Here is a 19,499-nt window from a genome sequence, read left to right on the forward strand (position 1 = left end):
GACTTTCTCTGAAACTATAAATAATCTTTCTCATGAAACTTGTCCTTCTTTAGGTCCTCAAAATTATTGCTGAGGTCTCATCAATCATTCTTCTTTCCTTGTTAGTCAATATTCTGATTTTGGCAGGGGAGGTGATGTCGCTCAAGAAGAGCTGGAACCTGGGTATAAAAGGAAATAGGCTCCTCATTTCTGCAAACTAGAGAGTCTGCCTGTTGGTGGAGACAAATGCTGACTGAATAGGGGGTTCAGGGTGTAAGTGGGATAAGCTAAGATAGAGGTTAGACTAGCATGGCCATTTTTAATATTCTATGTGCTAACTGAAGCTTATGGAATTTTAATTTCTTCAAGAGATGTTCTATGAATTTACTGTTAGAAATGATACTCATCTATTTCCCCTTTCCTGGTGGATATGTATGCTTTTTCTTAAGGTTCACTTTGTCACTTAGCTTTTCTAAGATCATGAACTATAGGCTCAATATCCTTTGTTTATGTCTAGTATTCTCTTATGAGTGAGTATATACCATCTTCATCTTTCTGTGTCAGAGTTACCTCACTCAGGATGTTTTTTTTTCTAGTTCTATCCATTTGCATGCAAATTTCAAGATGTCATTTTTTTTTCACAGAGTAGTACTCTAATATGTGAACGTGCCACTTTGGTTCAAGGGTATCTAGGGTTCTGGTTATTACAAATAATACTGCTATAAATGCAGTTGAACAAATGCCCTTTTAGGATAATTGAGCATCTTTTGAGTATATGACCTAGAGTGGTATTGCTGGATCCTGAGGTAGGTTGATTTCCAATTTTCTGAGAAACCACCATACTGATTTCCAAAGTGGTTGTACAAGTTTGCATTTCCACCAGCAATGGAGCATGGGGATGGGAGGAGTAGGGAGGGCAGAAGGGGAAGATGAGGGGAGAAGGAGATGGGGAAGAGAACTTGAGGGAACAGGATAGTCGAGATGGAGGAAGGACAGAGATGAGAGCAAGGAAAGAGATATTTTGATTGAGGGAGCCATTATGGCACTAGTAAGTAGCATGGCACTAGAGAAATTCCCAGGAATCCACAAGGATGACCCCAGTTAAGACCCTAAACAATAGTGGAGAGAGTGCCTAAACTGGCCTTGCCCTGTAGTCAGAATGATGAATATTTTAAATGTCACCATAGAACCTTCATCCAGCAACTGATGGAAGCAGGCAGAGTCCATCAGTGGAACACTGGATTGAGCTTCCAATGTCCATTTGAAGAGTGGAAGGAGTGAGAATAGGAGCAAAGAGGTCAAGACCATGATGGGAACACCCACTTAAACAGTTTACCTGAGCTAATAGGAGCTCACCAACTCTGGCCAGATAGGGAAAGAACCAGCATAAGAACAAACTAGACCCTCTGAATGTGGGTGACAGTTGTATGGCTGAGGAGGACTGCAGGGCTACTGGTACTGGCACCAGGATTTATCCCTACTGTTTGTACTGACGTTTTTGGAACCTATTCTCTTTGGATGGATACCTTGCTCAGCTAGATATAATAGGGAGGGCCTTGGACCTTCCCAAACAATGTGCCTTACCCTCTCTAAAGTGTAGATAGGAGTGGGGTAGAGAAGTATGTGGAGGGAATGGGAGGAGGGGAGAGAGTGGGAACTGGAATTGGTATGTAAAATGAAAAAGATAGCTTCTTTTTCTTTGAAAAAAAAAAAGAAATGATACTCAACCAATTTCTCCTGAAGCTGTAGTTTTTGTCAATTTTTTAGCTGGAATTAGAAAGAAAAGTATCCCGGCAACTAACGCAACAGTTGAATCTGTAACATAACCAGAGTGCCTGAAAAATATGAACAAACATGTTCCTTAAAATGGTATGAAGGACTTATATGAGATAAGATATCAATGAATTATGTTAATAACACTTAAATAGAAATGATAATAAATATAGATCATTTAATCTACACAGTCTATTCTAAAACAGTTTCCCAATGAAGTGATGTAACTTAAAAGGACCAGTCATTTCAGAATGCATTCCTAATAATTCAGTACATTTTCATATTGCCAATACTGAATAACCAGATGATACCTTATCAAACCAACAGAGCAAAATTTTCAGGTAAACTTTCAGATTTGTTAAGCAACTTCTTCTCTGGAATATTGCTTTTTATTATAATGTCAGAGAATTGAGGCTTAAACAGTTGCTGGAGTTTGGCAAAGGCCCATGTAATTGATTTATAATGTCATTCTATTGAATTTAGCGAGACATGCTGTTGCCAGTGTCCCCTCAAACTTCACTATAAACGGTGAAAGCAAATTGATCTGGTTTCTGGGATGAGACACCTGCTTCTACAGTGGATACTACACATACATCCAAGGGAGATCAACCCATGTGATGCTTTGCCCTCTAGAAACTTAAGAAGATTAATGACTAGAAAGACTTACGAGATGCTCACAAATGATCCCTGTACAAATTAAGAATAATTTGGGAACAGATGGGGCTAAGAATTGCCAGACCATTCTAGCAAAAAAGACAGGTTCCCGGAAGCCTCCGCAGTTAAGAGGCACCTGGACATACTACAAATGAAACAGACACAAACAATTAGAATACAGCCTTAGAAGTCAGCAGTGTCGACTCCGTGCACTTTTGCAACTGAAGCAACACGAGCATCATCAGGCTTTGTTTTTCTATCTCACATCTCAATTGACTGTTTTTTTTTTTTTTTTTTACAAAAGTCTATACTTTTGCAGTTTATGTGAAAAATCTAAATAATCAAGGAAATGCATTATTTTTCTCAATTTGATATTTTTTTTTTAAAAATGCATCTTCAGTGCAGGCTGACTTTCTTTCCTTGTTGACAGAAAGACTAGAATGGCATAACTTTCTACAAACCTGACCAATCCTTATAAATATATTGTTCCTTTATCATTCCATTTTAGTTACAATTTTTGGCTAAGCTTTTGCCAAACTGAGCCAGGTGTCATGTAACTGGATTTTGGTTTATATGAAAAGACATATTGAAATCGGTCCAGATTCAAGCAGATGGAATGAAAACATTGGGTGGTAGCAATAAATCTTAATATATCATACCAGCTTTAGAAATTGTTGCTGCCTAAAACCTGCACACAGTTCACGCATTTTTCAGAATGCATGCTTTAGACAAATTTAAGGTACAAATGTCGACAAACATTTTCATAAAACGTTTTAAATATAATTTTTCATTATTACTTTGAATTTTGATTCCGTAGGAACTGGGTTATCTCAACACTATCAAGAATTAAGCCTATACGGATTTTATTTGCCTTGTGCTTGTTTTAGTTCTACTGTCAAGCTCTGTCCCCTTTCAAGCCCTGTTCCCTTTCCTTCTGCTGTCTCTCACAAGGCTAGGCGAGAGGAGAAGCCCCTGTTCATAGCACACACTGTTTTCCTGCCACAAACAAAAAGCATCTCCTAAATTATGTTTTCCGCTATAGGGAAGAAAAATGAGATCTGATTGTACTGAATATGCTACTTCCTCCTAGGTTTAATTTACTGTTATTTGCTATTATTTCATCTAGTTCTCAGTACATTACAGAAAGAGAGAGAGAGAGAGAAACTTTACAACAGTTGATGTTGATTTTAAAGGGAGCTGGAGTTATTTATTTATTTTGCTCTATGTCCTATTAGAAAAATAGAAAGTACCAATCTTCTATTAAACGGTAGCTTGTTTTAAATAAATAGATGGTGCTTTTAATTTGGCCTTCTTAAAAATGAGAAGTTCTTCGCCTAAAGGAATCAAGCACATCAAGCTGATCTTTTAAACTATTCTGTCTCATGAACTTCTTGAGGCAAGCTGGTCATAAGACATCTGCATTCATCCTTTGGGCCTTAAAAAATTATTGGTAATGCCCGTGGAAACAGAAAAGTCAGGCTGAGGGAAAGTGGTGTTTTTCTCTTCCATCAGGCCAAATTACATCTGACTCAGTTTCAATTTGTGCTCGCAAACTATGTGGGTTCTTGCTGGGGATGTGAGACCGGAAGAGCAAGATGAAACTCCTCTAGATGTAAGAATCAGAGTATATTGGTCAAAAATAGACCGAGAGAGAACACAGTGTGTAACATTTGTTTCACACAATATCTATTTAGCACTTTTACCAGAAAAAAAAAAAAAAAGAAAGAAAACAGCAGTATTCTCTGCGCTACGGTAATTTCCATCTTCCCGGTAGAGGAAGTGGGAGCGTGCAGTGATTTGTCCAGAATAAACAGAAGGTTCCATAGCAAAGTCGGGCGGTACAGCTCTCGCAACTCTGTTACCCGCCTAGTTCCTGGTCAAATGCAGCTTAAATGTCTAACGTGGTCCTGAGGTAGTAGCTGCAAATCTATGGACCCTAATTTTTATACAGAGTATAACGGCCATACTTTTTGCTTTCTTACCTGATACTTAACACCTCACCATAGGAGATTAGGCATAAAAATATTTTTTCCCAAAGAAATGACCAAAGCACCTCACCGCAGTTTTCCAACAGTTAGTCAGCAATGACACAGCACCTAACAGGAAGGGCTGACACGTGAATACTTACTCTGAAAACAGGGCCGACCAGCCAGTAACAAAGCCAGGATCCCGACTGAACCATAGCAAGGCCATCACGACGAAGATTACCAAGGTCACGATTTCTTGATACCTGTAGAAAACACGCTGCTGTCAACATTTGTGGGAAATCAGAGTTGTCGTCAAGCTGATGGCTGCTGTGGGAACATGATGTGCTCTTATTTGGAGAGTGCCAGGGCTCTTAGAAAAGGCCCTTTCTCCTCAGCTTCTCTGAATTTTATTTTTTTTTCTATCTAGCAAATTTTAATTGGGCAATGATATGGATTTCATTTTAGTGACTTAGTAACTTAAAGACACTGAGCTTCTTAGGTTTGTGGTCTTAGTCAAGACTTAGGACTTCCTTGCTGGCAAGTATGTGATTATTTTCTTTACATTAACTGCTTGTGTTTATCTGTGTGGGTTCCCATGCATGTGGTGTGTATGTGTGTGTGTGTGTGTGTGTGTGTGTGTGTGTGTGTGTTACTTATGCCTATCTTACCTAATTGGCCCCAGTTTTTCATATTCTTGCTTGATCACCTCGGCACAGGCTTTTTCTTTGGGTGTTTTGGTTTTGCCACATTTGAACATCTCCTTGAAGCTGAAAAAGACATGAAAGCTTTAGAGTTAAGGAAATTATTTCACTACCACCCTTCCTTATGGAAGAACTTCTTTATAAACGTGACTCTTTGCCGACATTAGGAATCCATGCCCTGTGCCTGTGTCTCTGATTCTTTCCTTGACTATTCCCTTCTCTGTACTATCTGGCTTGCTCACTTCTAGATGTCTAATTTTTGCATTGTTTTCCATGACATCGGCTCGTTTTCTCCCTTTTAAAAATCTTTTGTACCATGCACATATTTCTACATGCCTATACAATGATATTTATAAATATGTACTCTATGCTTGATAATGATATTGCATTAAAGTGTATTATTTATTGGGCATCTTGGTTGCCATGTACTGTGCCTATGGAAGTTTCATCCCTTTGTGTAGACATGAAGGGCTGGCAAGGACAGTAGTACAGATATTCTCTTTGGCCTAAATACAATTCCATTTTTGACTTTAATTGCTTGCTTTTGTGTCCTGGCTTCACTGTGATTATTATTATTATTTTGTCTCAAAGTCTAGAATCTTTAAAACTTTGACCAGTTTTTGTGGGACATACTCTAGATGTATTTTTTTTTTTTTTATTTTTTAGAATCCCTCTGGAGGAAGAATCAGATGGGAAAATAGGCTCCTGAGGATTGTCCCTTGGAATGATGGTGAGTAGCTCAGTTAGAACCTTATGTGTGAGAAATAACCACAGAAACAGTCTTCTGTAAAGTTATAGGACACCGTGAAAAGGAAATGGAACAGTGAGAAAGTAATTACTAACATAGACACAGTTTGTGCTTGGTCATATAACTCTGCTATAAAACATTGTTGCATGCCTTCTTTTTGAAGGAGTAGAATTTCCTTGATTCTTTTTGTTGTTGTTGTCTGTTTGTTTCTTTAATACAGGGTCTCTATTTACAGTTTTGGCTATTCTGAAACACATTATGTAGACCAGGCTGGCCTTCAATTCACAGAGATCTGTCTGTCTCTGCCTCTCAAGTGCCTGGGTGAACAGCATTTCTGTGATTTTTAGGTCATATGTCCTAAACATTCACAGTCACCCTCATGCCAACACAATGACCTCTGACTATAATTAGTTCATTATTGTTTTATTTATGGACAGAGAAGGGCTGGTAGAAATTTTATTTCAATTAAGCTTCTAATGCCTATCTCAAATTTTTGTCCCTAGACACAACATAAATACTATTATTCCAAAACACAAATCTGAGAACTATCTATAGAAGCGAAAATAATAGTCAAAGATCATACTTTTCCTTAGAAACTCTTTTCTGCCCTCTACACTGCATGCGTCTATCCCATTGGATGCAGACAATGAACAGTTAGGTCAAGCCAAATTTGCTTTGCTTCAGATGAAGGTTCATATGGGACAAAGGAACTGATGAGGCATATGAGGATGTGTCCACCTCTTCTTTGAAATAAATGCAGAGGATGGATGAGCTTCTTGCATGCTGGAGTTGTTTATCGTGAGTGAGGAGTTAACTGTGCTAACAGCCAGAACACTAATCAGAATGTATATTAGCCTTCCTAGGGACTGGCAGCTAATTTCTGTTTGTCAATCTAGAGCCTTTAGAGATAAACACCCTGAAAAACTGAAAGGATGCTAAAAAATTAACTGGAACATGAAACTGCCATGTCTAACCGGTAGTGACAGCAAGAGTACTGTTTAAATACAACATTGGTCATGATTTATGAACGTTGCCCAATGAGTGCATTTTACAGGGATTTTTCTGGTTCCTCGTGGGGAGCAAATTCTAGTACTTCTGCTCTTTATCTTCTTAATTTTTTTTATTTTCAGTGACATGCTGTATTAAAATAATAATGGAGGTGGCACATGTGTTTGTTTAAAATCATTAAAAGTAGCAACAAAGAATGAAAGCAGTACTGGGCTATAGTCACTGGCTAATGTCCTCATCTGCTGGCTGGGATTGTTCTCCTGCTTCCAATCTTGCTACCTGTGCAACTAAACCAGCTCCCCCAAAGCTTGAATTTCCAGGGAGGAGAGTTTAGTATGCAGCTGGCCTGTCACACTGAAGGCCACCTGCTGAAGTCAGTGACATTGCACACATTTGCTTCAGCAGGAGAACTGCCACATGCTGCTCTCACAATCTGGATAGAGCGTTTTTAAAAACCATCAGCCCCATCTTCCAACTAGTCGCACAATTGGGCAGTTAGGAAGGAACAATAAGGTGAAAAATCGAGAGAGGAAAATGTTGACCATTACCTTGCTAGACCTGGAAACTATGGCCATAGCTAAGACATCACACCCTACCCTACTCTGTCATTTTTCAAAAGAAGTCCTAGTAACTGAGTTCACCTTAGCTGTCTTAGAGAACAGCATTCGGCTTGACTCATAGGTCCTTGAGATTATTTAAGTTAAGCTATAATGATAAATTTTAAATATTTCATTATTCAGGAAAAATATTTTCATGATTGTGATATACCTACTTCCTAATAAAATATTCATAGTTGAAAGTCCAGGATGAATTTGAGATTGTACGGATTAGCCCTTTGTGGTTTTCATGGCGGCTGTCATCTCAGTCATACGACTACTGAGTGCTTGCCAAACTACCCACTTCAGTCCTCGAAAAGCAATCCTGAAATTCCCTTGAATTCAGAATTTGACATTTTAGTGGCATTTGCGGTTCTTTATTGATCAGTACGTCTTACTTCCGTTGCTGTAATTTGGACCCTTAAATGTTGACATCTGTATCGGGTAAATTCTGCTGTTTATAGTGAAAAATGCTGAGACTGATCATGGCAGGACTTGTAGAGATTGCTTATTTGTCCCTTGAGAAGCTGCTGTTACCTCTTGTGGTGCTTTGAATTATAATGACCCCTGTCTTTGGGTTTCTATTGCTGTGAAGAGACACTATGACCACAGCAACTCTTATAATGAGAATATTACTTGAAGTGGCAGCTTACACTTTCAGGGGTTTAGTCCATTATCATCAAGGCAGGAAATATCCATGCAGGAAGACATGGTGCTGGCTACATATTGATCAGAAGGCAATAGGAAATGAGACTCTGATACTGGGCGATATATTGAGGACATTTAACCTCAAAGCCCACCCCCACAGTGACATACTTCCTCCAACAAGGCCATGCCTATTCCAACAAAGCCACACCTCCTAATGCTGCCTCTTCATATGAGCTTATGGGGGCCAATTACATTCAAACTACCACAGCCCCTATAGGCTTACATCTTTGAAGACTTAGTTGCCAGGGAATAGAACTCTTTGAAAGGATTATAAGGATTAGCAGGTGTGATTTTTGTTGGAGGAAATGTGTCACTAGGGGTGGGCTTTGAGATTTCAAAAGTCTATCTCAGGCCCAATCTCTCTCTCCTTCTCTCCCCTTCTCCTCCCTTCTCCCTTCCTCTCTCCCTATCCCTTTCTCTCTCTCTCTCTCTCTCTCTCTCTCTCTCTCTCTCTCTCTCTCTCTCTCCCCCCTCTCTCTCTCTGCCTACAGATCAGGATATAACTCTCAGCTTCTTATCACCACACATGTTGCCACATTTCCCACCATGTTGATAATGGACTAACTTGAAATTGTAAGCAAGCACCCAATCAAACGCTTTCTTTTATAAAATTTCTAGTGATCATGGTGTCCTTCACAGTAATAGACCAGTGAGAAAGATACCTTACTTCTAATCACTAGTCCAACAGCTCCCCACAGAGAATCTACTCAGACTCTTTTACTTTAAAATTTGAAGGTGTTAATCAACTCTGGAGCTATCATGTTGACAGTTGAAATTATCTTGATAATCTTTGGGAAATCCTCTTAAAACAAGTAGAGGCCATGGCTTCTCACAACTTCCCTGTGATAGTTGGATGGGGATCACAATGTAATCAGTTCTGTATGCCTTTCTGAGTGGTTACTATATACTGGTTTAAGATTAAAATGGAAACCAACTGGAGAGGTATTTTATAGACTCTGCCTATGCTAACATTGTTTAAATTATTCCAGCTTATCCTAAAAATGTGTTCATATATCTTAAGATTTTGCGTGTTAAAATGTGGAAATACAGTGTGCAGAGCATAGGGGTGGTGTGGAAAATCCTTCTGTTTATGTGTTGATTTTATTGGTTAATAAATAAATAAACTGCTTGGACCATGGCAGAACAGAGTAGAGATAGGCAGAACTTAAACTGAATTCTGGAAGAAAGTAGGTGGAGTCAGGGAGAAGCCATGTAGCCAGAAGACAGACGCCATTGGATGGAACCTTACTAGTTGGCCACAACCACAAGGTGATACACAGATTAATAGAAATGGGTTAATTTAAGATATAAGAGCTATTCAATAAGAACCATGAGCTAATAGGCCAAGCAGTGTTGTAATAATACAGTTTCTATTTGATTATTTCAGGTCTATACTCTGGGACAATAGTCTGTATCCTGACATTTGTATTTTAATAAGATGCTGATTGGTCAGTAGTCAGGCAGGAGTATACGCAGGGCAACCAGCCAGGGAGTAGAGGCAGGGCAACAAAAACAGGAGAATTCTGGAAAGAGGAAAGAGTCAGTCTGCAGTTCTCACAAAAGAAGCCAGATGCAGAAAAAGCAAGATGAGAATGCCTTGCTGATGAAAGGTACCAAGCCACATGGCTAACACAGGTAAGAATTATGAGCAAATGTAAGTTATAAGAGTTAATAAGACATCTGAGCTACTAGGGCAAAAAGTTTATGATTAATGTAGACCTCTGTGTGTTTCTTGGGGATGGAATGGCTGCAGGTCTAGGTGGGACAGAAACTTCTATCAACAAATGTGGACAACTGCATCCACAGAAAACCTTAGAGAGCTTGGGAAGTAATTCTCGACACAAAATAACAGAGTAAAACACAGCTTATTGATGGCAGCACTTTCTCAGGTGGGCTCTCTTTGCTAGAGGCAAGCATGTCTCATTTAAGAGAGGTTTCTAGACTCAGCTTTAGTTGTGAAGCCTTGCAACTCTTCTAAGAGACCCTGCCACCAAACACTTAAATGGTGTTTATGAATTGATGACAGCATGCTTCTTGGTGGTGTCAGGGACTTTTAAACTCCATAGAGTTGTGGCAATAAACATGGCTCCCACCAGTAACTCTGCCATGATGTTAGACCCCCAGAAAGCTAAGGAATGGGGGTGAATCCTTCTGTCAAACTCACAGCTTTAATCCTAGCTATGTCACTTAGCAAATTAAAGACTTATGTGGTCAGAAAAAAAGATATACAGTAAAGATAGATTCAAAGTTGAAGAAAACTAAATGTCTTATACTGTGTTGAAAATATATGTAGGCTTGTGAGAGAAAAGAAAAAGAATAAAGTCCTTAAAACAAAAAAAAAAAAAAGAAAAGAAAAAAGAGAGTAGTTGGGTGTGGTGGCACATACTTTTAATCCCAACACTTGGGAGGGAGAGGCAGGTGGATCTCTATGAGTTCAAGGACAGCCTGGTCTACAGAGTAAGTTCCAGGACAGTTAAAAATACATAGAGAAACCCTGTCTGAAAAAGCCAAAAATTAAAAATAAAAATAAAAGAAGAAGAGTTTAAAATAAAGCCACATAAAGATGAAAAATACACAGAGAGTCTGGATACTGTATGTTAGTGTGTTGTCTTTAAATTGTCTGATGGCTGAGGAAAGATCAAAAGCTGCTAAAAGATATTTGATTATAAGTGCTTCTGGATTAATCCAACATATATATTTTGAAAATGTCTTGACTTTAAAATTTAAGTCAAAAGTTATGTTACTTTGGAAAAGAGGTTTGTGTTTGTTTCCTCAGGAAATGAGAGGCTGTGGATTCATTCTGGGCTAAGAAAAATCAGGTTTGAACAAGGAAGATGCCCTGAAGAATTCTAATAGGAGCTGATGGTCCAGATCATCCAACATTTTAGAGGACCTTTGTTGGAGTTTCCTTTGAGTTTTGCATCCAGAGTGGTTTCAAAACTGTGTCTGAGATGACCAGGCCTCACAGAATATTCCATTCCGGACTTGACCGCAATTCAAAATTTTCTTTAGGTCCCCATAAGATTATCAGCACTCCCCAATCAGCAGAAAGTGGTCTGGAAAACTATGCCCATATTCCCCCCAAAGTGGATTATGGATGTTTGCCTTTGTTTAGAATGTTGTTTACAAGTTGTTATGGATAATGGTCAGGAAAATAATTAACCAAAGGAGATTTTATTCAGAGTCCTTGTTTTGAAAAAAGGGGGGAGGGAGTGCTGTGGGGCAATGGTCTGTACTCTGTCACAGTCACTTGTATTTTAATAAATGCTGATTGGCCAGTTTCTAAGCAGGAAGTAGAGATGGGGCTACAAGAACAGGAGAATTCTGGGAAGAGGAAAGAATCAGTCTGAAGTTCTCACAGATGAAGCCAGATGCAGAGGAAACAAGGTGAAAATGCCTCGCTGATGAAAGGTACCAAGCCACATGGCTAACACAGACAAGAATTATGTACTAATGTAAGTTATAAGAGCTAATAAGAAGCCCGAGCTACTAGACCAACTAGTTTATGATTAATGTAGACCTCTGTGTGTTTCTTTGGGATGGAATGGCTGTGAATCCACGTGGGAAAGAAACCTCAGTCAACAGGTCTGGGTAGCCAGCAATGAACACACAACCTCTGACTACACAGGGGAGAAAGAACACTGGAAACAAAGCTAAAAGCGTGGGTCATAGGTACCTTTATCACATCAAAGTAAAAGTCTACTTACTTGAATCCTAAGAAAAGCCATTGAAGCCAGATCCAGGACAAGAGTAGAAGGATAACAGCAACCGGGAAGGATAACAAAAACCAGGATCCGAAGTTGAGGCAACGACACTCAGGGTAGCGTCTATATGAAAGAGGAAAATGGGTTAGGAAAGAGAGAAACGATGAGACTTCATTGGTAGTCTGAGGAAAATATCAACAGTCTACATCATTCTTGTGCTCTAACTAGCATTCTTTTTTATCTCCGGCCCCTGGTCTGTAACTATATAATTATACTACATCCTACCAAAGGAGGAGGGTCATTTTCTAATGTTTATTCTTTTTAATCAATGTCTCATGAAATACTTGTGAAAAACACCCATCACTGTAGCTCATATTCATCAAATACAAAATAAATAAGTGTGCACGAGGGGTTGTGTTTTATTGTTGTTGTTCAAATCATCAAACTAAGAATGAACAAAGACTAACCAGATAAGTTGGGAAGAACTCACTGTTGGGTACCATTCCCCACTGGTAGTAGGCATCCCCATATCTGTGAAGAACTTAGTTTCTGCTCAAACTGTCTCCTCAGTGTTTTTCATGGTTTTTTTGTTGGTTTTGTTTTTTACCAAAAGCATAGTACATCTTGATGATATATGAGGCTATTCTAACTTTGGGCTCAGTCTAATGAGACAGCTCTGGACCATATGAAAGCATTTTGTGTAAGACATCTGATTTTTCTTTATCTGCTAGTTATTTTACTTTCAAATTAACATAATAGAAAACATTAGCAATTAAACATGCTAAGATAACAAACATTTTTTTGGTGACCTTGCATTTATTACTTTAAAATATTTAAAATATACTTTAAATACTAAATAAATCATCACATTACAATCATTTTATAATCATTTTATATCTAGAAATGTGAAAAATAACTGGTATTGATTAATATGTTCTTCATGTGATAAAAAAGAAAGTTGAAAATCTAAATATATACTAAAAATTAAAAACCTGTTTTTAGTGCTTTTCTAAATGCCAAAATACAGAAAGCTTTGTGAAAAATAAAGATTTTCGATTTTTGTTACCATTTGTTGCATAGCAATTTTCCCTAAATTGAAGCATAGCTTCCTGGAGAGAACAGTGGAGTTCATGAGGCTTTGAGTGTAAACAAATCATACAAGTTCAGGAAACCGAAACTGAACCACAAAGCCACTCTGCAGGGTTATAATCAGGAAACAATTGCCAGGAAGAAGTTCTGGGACCCAATGAGCTGCATGCAAGGTCAGCACGGAATTGTAGCATTTCAGAGTCATTAGTTGTGCTAGTGTGAGCTTTTTAGTGGTACAGCTGTCATTGAGCAATCCAAATTCCTATAAGGAACTCCAGTACGTTTCTCCAAGTTGAACTTAATAGAATAGCTTATTGTTGACCTGTTCTGGGTACTATATTTGAGGTGAGTAGGCATTTGTTCATATCTCCTCAGGAAAAGTCATACAACATATTTAAGTAACAGATTGCATTTTGTTGCTTAAGAAAATTGTATACCCAGGCCTAGAGGCGCCTTGTAAGTTAACACTTGAGAGTCTGCAATAGAAGACTTCAAGTTTCAGGCTAGTCTGGGTTACATAACTTTTTGAAACTCATTGAAATTTTGATGGAGACATCCCATTTAAAGCTTTCTGCAAATTGTCTGTTTGTGGGTCTCTGTATTTGTTCCCACCTGCTGCAGAAGTAAGTTTCTCAGATGATGGCTGAGCAAGGCACTGATCTATGAATATAGCAGAATGTGGGTAGGAGTCATTTTATCCCTAAGGCCCTTTAGTAGAATCATAGTATTTGGCTTTATTCTAGGTCCCTGGGTTATCTACTGTTGGGTTTGTTGCTACCCAAGCAGTGTCAGGTATCTATCTGTTCCATCTCAGGGCATGGGCCTTAAATAAAATCAGATCTTCATTAGCCGTTCCCACAAACTTTAAACCACTATCGTACCGACTTATCTTGAGTATAGGTTATCACTGTATACTGAAGGATTTGTAGCTGTGTTAGTGTTTACCTTTCTCCTCCGAGAGAATACAGAGTACCTTCCAGTAGCATGAACACTAGGGATAGGGGTGAAGACTCTATGCAGGCACCACAGAGGCACCAGTTCAACTTCTCTGTGTTCAGTGAATTATGTAGGTGTAGTCATCAGCAATGGGGCATTACTATCAATTTGTAGAGAGCAACCAAAAGCTTTGGTGGTACCCTGGGTTGTTTGTGGGTTCCCGTGGGACCCTTTGCCAGAAAGAGTGTAAAAGTCGGAAGAAATGTGGGACTCCAAGGAAATAGGGCTTTTAAAGCCAGCACCACTGACACACATATGAACTCAGAGAGGTCAGGGCAGCATACCCAGGGCCGACCTACATAAGTCTGTACCAGTTAGAACTTAAGAGTTGAGAGGGGAAATGGACACACACACACCTGTCCCTAACATAGAATCCAGCTCCAATTAATAACTACTTGCAATTGAAAATTTAGTTTTCTCCAAGAGATTCTCAATGAAGAAATGAACCACTCTTAAGGGTCGACCCCACCAGTAGCTAACCAACATAAAGCAAATTCAAAGGCATCTTTTGGGGGGGGGGGATCTTTGTCTCATAGCAGTGCATTGGACATTTTGCTTTTCTATTTTTCTTTTAAAACCTTATAGGTACTTTGCATGTGTATTATGGCCTCCAGTTTTGTCTTTTTATGGCATTCCTGTGTATGCAAACCTGTGTGTCTCTGTCTATGTGTTCCTCATGCTTTTTCTTTGACTCTTTTTTCCCTCTATTTGTTTGTTTTATTCTAATTTATTTCTTTTTGTTTTTATCTTATTTTGTCTTTATTCCTTAGATGCTCATGAGAGACAGAAAGGGTGTGGATCTGGAAGAACTGAGAGGACCTGGGGGAAGGAAAAATATATTTTCATTAAAGGAAAAAAAATCATAAAAATTTTGATCTTGGTCATTCTGTTTGGGGTGGACACAGAGTCCCATCATGAACTAAGAAGCTATATGCAATTGATTTCTGCTGGGTAAGGGGAAGTCAGGTTTTTCCTATGTACTACCATTGGGCATATCACCCATACCACAGTGAGGCATCGGGCTCAGGAGCAGTCGGCCAGTACAAAGACTCCACATTTTAGTTTTGCTTTCTGTGGCCTTTTTGCTTTCTTTGGGCATTCTTTTGTCTCATTGGGGTTTTTCGTTTGTTTATTTTGATTTTTCCCTTAGTTTTGACACAGAGAGAAAACTTGAAGTCAGACAGGTAAGGAGGTGGGAAGGATCTGGAAGGAGTTGGGAGAGGGAAAACATGATCAAAAAATATTACATGAAAAATTAAATTATATATAGATGAAATGCCTTATATTACATGTACGTAGTAAAGTTAGATATTTTAATTTTTTTCTTGAAGACAGCTTCTAAGTAATGTAAAGACTCAGAGGCACCTTGCTTGTGCTGCTCCCATGACTTTTAATAAATCCATACTTTTTTCCACAAAATAATTAGCTGCTCACAACTTTAGACTTGTAACTTTTTTTTCTAGAGTTTTCTTTGAATTTATAAAAATTCTTGAATCTCCTGACCTCTGGAGCTAGCATTATCAGCTTAATAATAACTGATATTTTTATCTACTTTGAAGACAATCAAGGATTGGTTTATGTTTATATAATTAGAAACTAGCAAATGATAATGTTTAAAAAGTCTAAAAATTTGTAGAACTAGATGAAAAGAAAATGCTTTACCATGTCCAGGAGGTTCTGTTGCTTTTAATTGGAAAATAAAGCATGTGAGACGTACTCATGCTGAATGTTTTCGTCAGTCATATTAAACATGGGTGAGGACACACTCATGCTGAACGTTCCATCAATCATATTAAACATGGGTGCGATCAAACTGTCAGCTCGTAATGAATGAAGGAAATATGGCGGATATACAAATGAAGTTATATTCAGCCACTAAGGAATGAAACCCTGTCATTTTCTATAATTTTACTATGGATAATCATAAAAGACATAATAGTGAATAATTTGAACCTGGAAACTATGTGTTGGAGCATAATTTTGCATCTTGTAAATATAAAGAGATTTTAATGTGTCAATTTAAAGTTTTTGTTAGTGGTGATAAAGATAAAAAGAAAGCAACAGGCTTTATCCATTTACAAATTGATATTCTTAAATAAATGGATACAGAGTAAGAGATTATGATCAAATCTCATTTGTCTGAATATCAATCAATATCCAGTTTCCCCCGCAGTACTTGTGGAAAGTGATGTCTTGCCTGTGGATATATAAGAATAAATATTTAGAATATAGTTAGGAATTATGTGGGCTTAGTAAATTAGCCTTTGTAGATTCTTTTCCAAAAGCATGACTTCACTAACCCTGAGTAGCTGGATAAGTTTGCAGTACCATGCATGTCTCCCCTCTTGCTGAGTGGGCCTTGAGTCCAAGTAGAGAGCTATTGGTTACCTCCAAGGTATGCATGCCACTAAAATGTCTTTTCCAGGGAAGAGCCTCCAATTGGTTATCCAATACATGGTCAGCCCTGAAATAATATGCATACAAGTAACATTATATTGACTGAACAGGTGGTATTTATATATTTAGTAAAGTGTTTATACCTTATTTATTATGAATATTATTATATATTATGCATATATAGTTATTGAAATAGAGGCCATAAATTTGAGGGGGGTGTATGAGAAGGTTTGGAGGAAAAAGTGGAATTGAAAAGCTGACATAATTATATATTTTTAAAATTTTAAAGGATCTGTCTTTTCTCTAATGTGTATTTTTGGTGTCTTTGTCAAGATTCAGGTGGTTGTACTTAGATAAACTTATTTCTGGGTCCTCAGTTGTATGCCACTATTAAGCTGACCAATGTGTCTCTTGTGCCAGCTCCATGCTGCTTTTTATTACTATGACTCTGTAGTATAGCTTGAGGTAAGGTATGGTATATCTCCAGCAATGTTTTGTTGTTTGTTGCTGTTGTTGTTGTTGTTCTTCATGACTGCTTTGCATGTCTGGTGTCTTTTGTGATTCCTTACGAATTTTAAGATTTTCAAAGAAGAAATTTTTTTCAAAGAAGAGAATAGTTGCATTAGAATTTTCATGAGAATTATATGAATAAACAGATTGCTTTTGGCAGGATGGCTATTTTCACAATACCAACCCTACCAACCCATGAGCATAAGAATTCCTTCCGTAGATACGGAGAAAATGTGCCACATCTGAAGACGGTGAAGTCTAAGAGACAGGCTGGCTGGGGAACAAAGATTCAGAATGATTTGATATGCCCTTTAGTTTTCCAAGTGATTTTTGATAGACCTCTAAGGATACGAGTCCATGGTTAAGAGGAGAGAGCAGAGATGCAGATATAAAATGGGAAGCCATAAGTGCATGGGTGGGATTCTAGGCCAGGGAAGGATGATCGGGCAGGAATAAAACGGAGATTTGGGTGTGAAACTGTATCTCAGTGCATGCTCAGGCTCACCTTGATTGAAGAGGTCAGGAAAAGGTACAAGGATGAGCAAGCAGGCTAAGAACTTTGAATTCTAAGGAAATCCCCTGAGGATGGCACTTCCATTTGACAGGTAAAGACCTAAGTCTTATGGACAAAGTGTATTATTTAAGGTCATAGATTGTGAAGTCAAATGGAATTTTCAACCAGGAGAAGTTTCAATTTAAAAAAAAGAAAACTGTTTATAACTAACCCACTGTGTCTTCAACTACAGGTCCCACCTAAAATTAGAAAGTTTTATGTGTGCCTAAAATACCCATAAACTAGTATAAAATCTTTTTTATTCTAAGGGCACTTAAAACAGCTACAATTTTTTCACCTAAAACAGATATGCTTGGACATAAAGCACGTATATTTCCAAGTGAAGAAGATAGCATTGTTATTGTGTTTCTTATGACCAACTATGAACATGATAAATTAACTTTAATATCAATGAAAAATGCACAGAAACAGCCTCAATAGAAAGGATGCAGTTATGGAAATCTACAGTCTTGTTGAAGATCTGGATCATTAACAGTCATAATGAGTTGGTGTCTATACTGATTATAATCCGTTTTTATTGTAATCCTTTTGACTTAGAACTTTTTTAATTGTGCAAGGCTAAGCTGATTCTCAGCTTTGGTTTTGAGGACTCTGAGAGATACTTATTTTTACCAGAAGTCTGAAAGTGTTGACTGCTTTTTGTTTTCAGGAGCCAGGCACAACTCCTAACAGCAAGAACAAGCAGCACATATGAGTGCACAGCAGTGTGACAGCATGTACAAGACTTGGGCAAGTCCAAGCAGACTAAATCCCAGCAGGAAGGGGCAGTGGGCGTAAAGTCCCATCTCTAGCTGGGGAGCCGTTGCAAACTGTCAACTGCTGGGAGGGAAGGGTCGATTTTCCCCAGGAGCGTAGCCCCTGAAAAGCTGACCATGCTTCAGTGGGAGACCACACATCCAAGAATATCTGGGTAGCACAAACTGGCCTTGATAAGGAAAAACATGAAGGACACCAAGATGAGAGGGCAAGAAACTGGCACATAGACATGGGGAAGACGGAGGAAGGAGTGTGGATATGATCAAAGCCAGACGTGTGGGATTCTCAAAGAATAACAGCAGAGCAAGGTGGCTACACAGTGGAGCAGTTGACAATGCTGCCATCCCCAGGGCCTATGCAGAGCCACACACATGCTGCACTTTAATCTTATGCTAATCAATTAATATTTCCCCTGTTTAGATAAAAGCCTGATCTTCAAAGAAGTTAAGCTGATATATGACAGGACTAAAACCTGAACTGACGTATGATCCAAAGTCTTTGATGTCTACATTTATTAATTTAAAAAAAAAGATTATGCATTGTGTATGATGGGTGTGGGTTTGTGTGTATGTGTGTGTGTGCGTATGTTCATGTCATGAACATATATGGAGGTCATTGAACAGCCTACAGCAGTTGGTTGTCACCTGCTATCATCTGGGTGCCAAGAATTAAATTCGGATTGCCCATCTTGATGGCAAACACCGTTACCTGCTTAGGCATTTTACTGGTCCCCACATTTCCTCTCTGGTACATGTCAGAGAATTTGTTTCTAAGAGATTTATACTGCTCATTTCCAAAGTGAGAGCCATGGTAGTTGTTGGGAATTAGTAATGTGTTGAGAGAAAATAAATTTATTTTCTTCATCTGGGAGTAGCAAAGACAATAAGGTAGCCAGGTAGGATTTGAAACCAAGGCAAGAACAAATGCATTTCTTTCATTTTATCTATCTATCTATCTATCTATCTATCTATCTATCTATCTATCTATCTATCTATCTATCTATCTATCTATCTATCATCTATTTATTTATTTATTAAGAGACAGGGTCTCTCTGTGTGGTTTTGGAGCCTGTCCTGGTAATTGCTCTGTAGCCCAGGCTGATCTCAAATTCACAAGGATCCACTTGCCTCTGCCAACATGTGCCACCACCATCCAGTCACAAAAGGATTTTTTTTTACTATTCTCTGGCCCCCTGAACCTTAAAATAGTCCACCGCTTGGCCACAGTTTAATTTTTTGTAAAACAGCAATCAATCATCTAACAATATTCATACTTCCCTTGACTCTTTCAAGAAAGAAAGTAGCTATGTTTTATAATCTCCATTACAGAATGTTGCTCT

General features: G+C 38.4%; 1 protein-coding gene across 1 annotated transcript in view; it reads right to left on the reverse strand.

Moving 5' to 3' along the window:
- Positions 1-19,499, reverse strand: part of Slc13a1 (solute carrier family 13 member 1) — an 84,535-nt gene that overhangs the window by 10,572 nt on the left and 54,464 nt on the right. Inside the window, exons 8-11 of the mRNA XM_038320401.1 lie at positions 11,842-11,961; positions 5,042-5,140; positions 4,535-4,636; positions 1,708-1,814 (exon numbers count right to left, since the gene is read on the reverse strand). Coding sequence (XP_038176329.1) covers positions 1,708-1,814; positions 4,535-4,636; positions 5,042-5,140; positions 11,842-11,961 — 428 coding nt within the window. The remainder of the gene's footprint in view (positions 1-1,707; positions 1,815-4,534; positions 4,637-5,041; positions 5,141-11,841; positions 11,962-19,499) is intronic.

The sequence above is a fragment of the Arvicola amphibius genome, chromosome 2, assembly GCF_903992535.2.
Source record: "Arvicola amphibius chromosome 2, mArvAmp1.2, whole genome shotgun sequence".
Lineage (NCBI taxonomy): Eukaryota > Metazoa > Chordata > Mammalia > Rodentia > Cricetidae > Arvicola > Arvicola amphibius.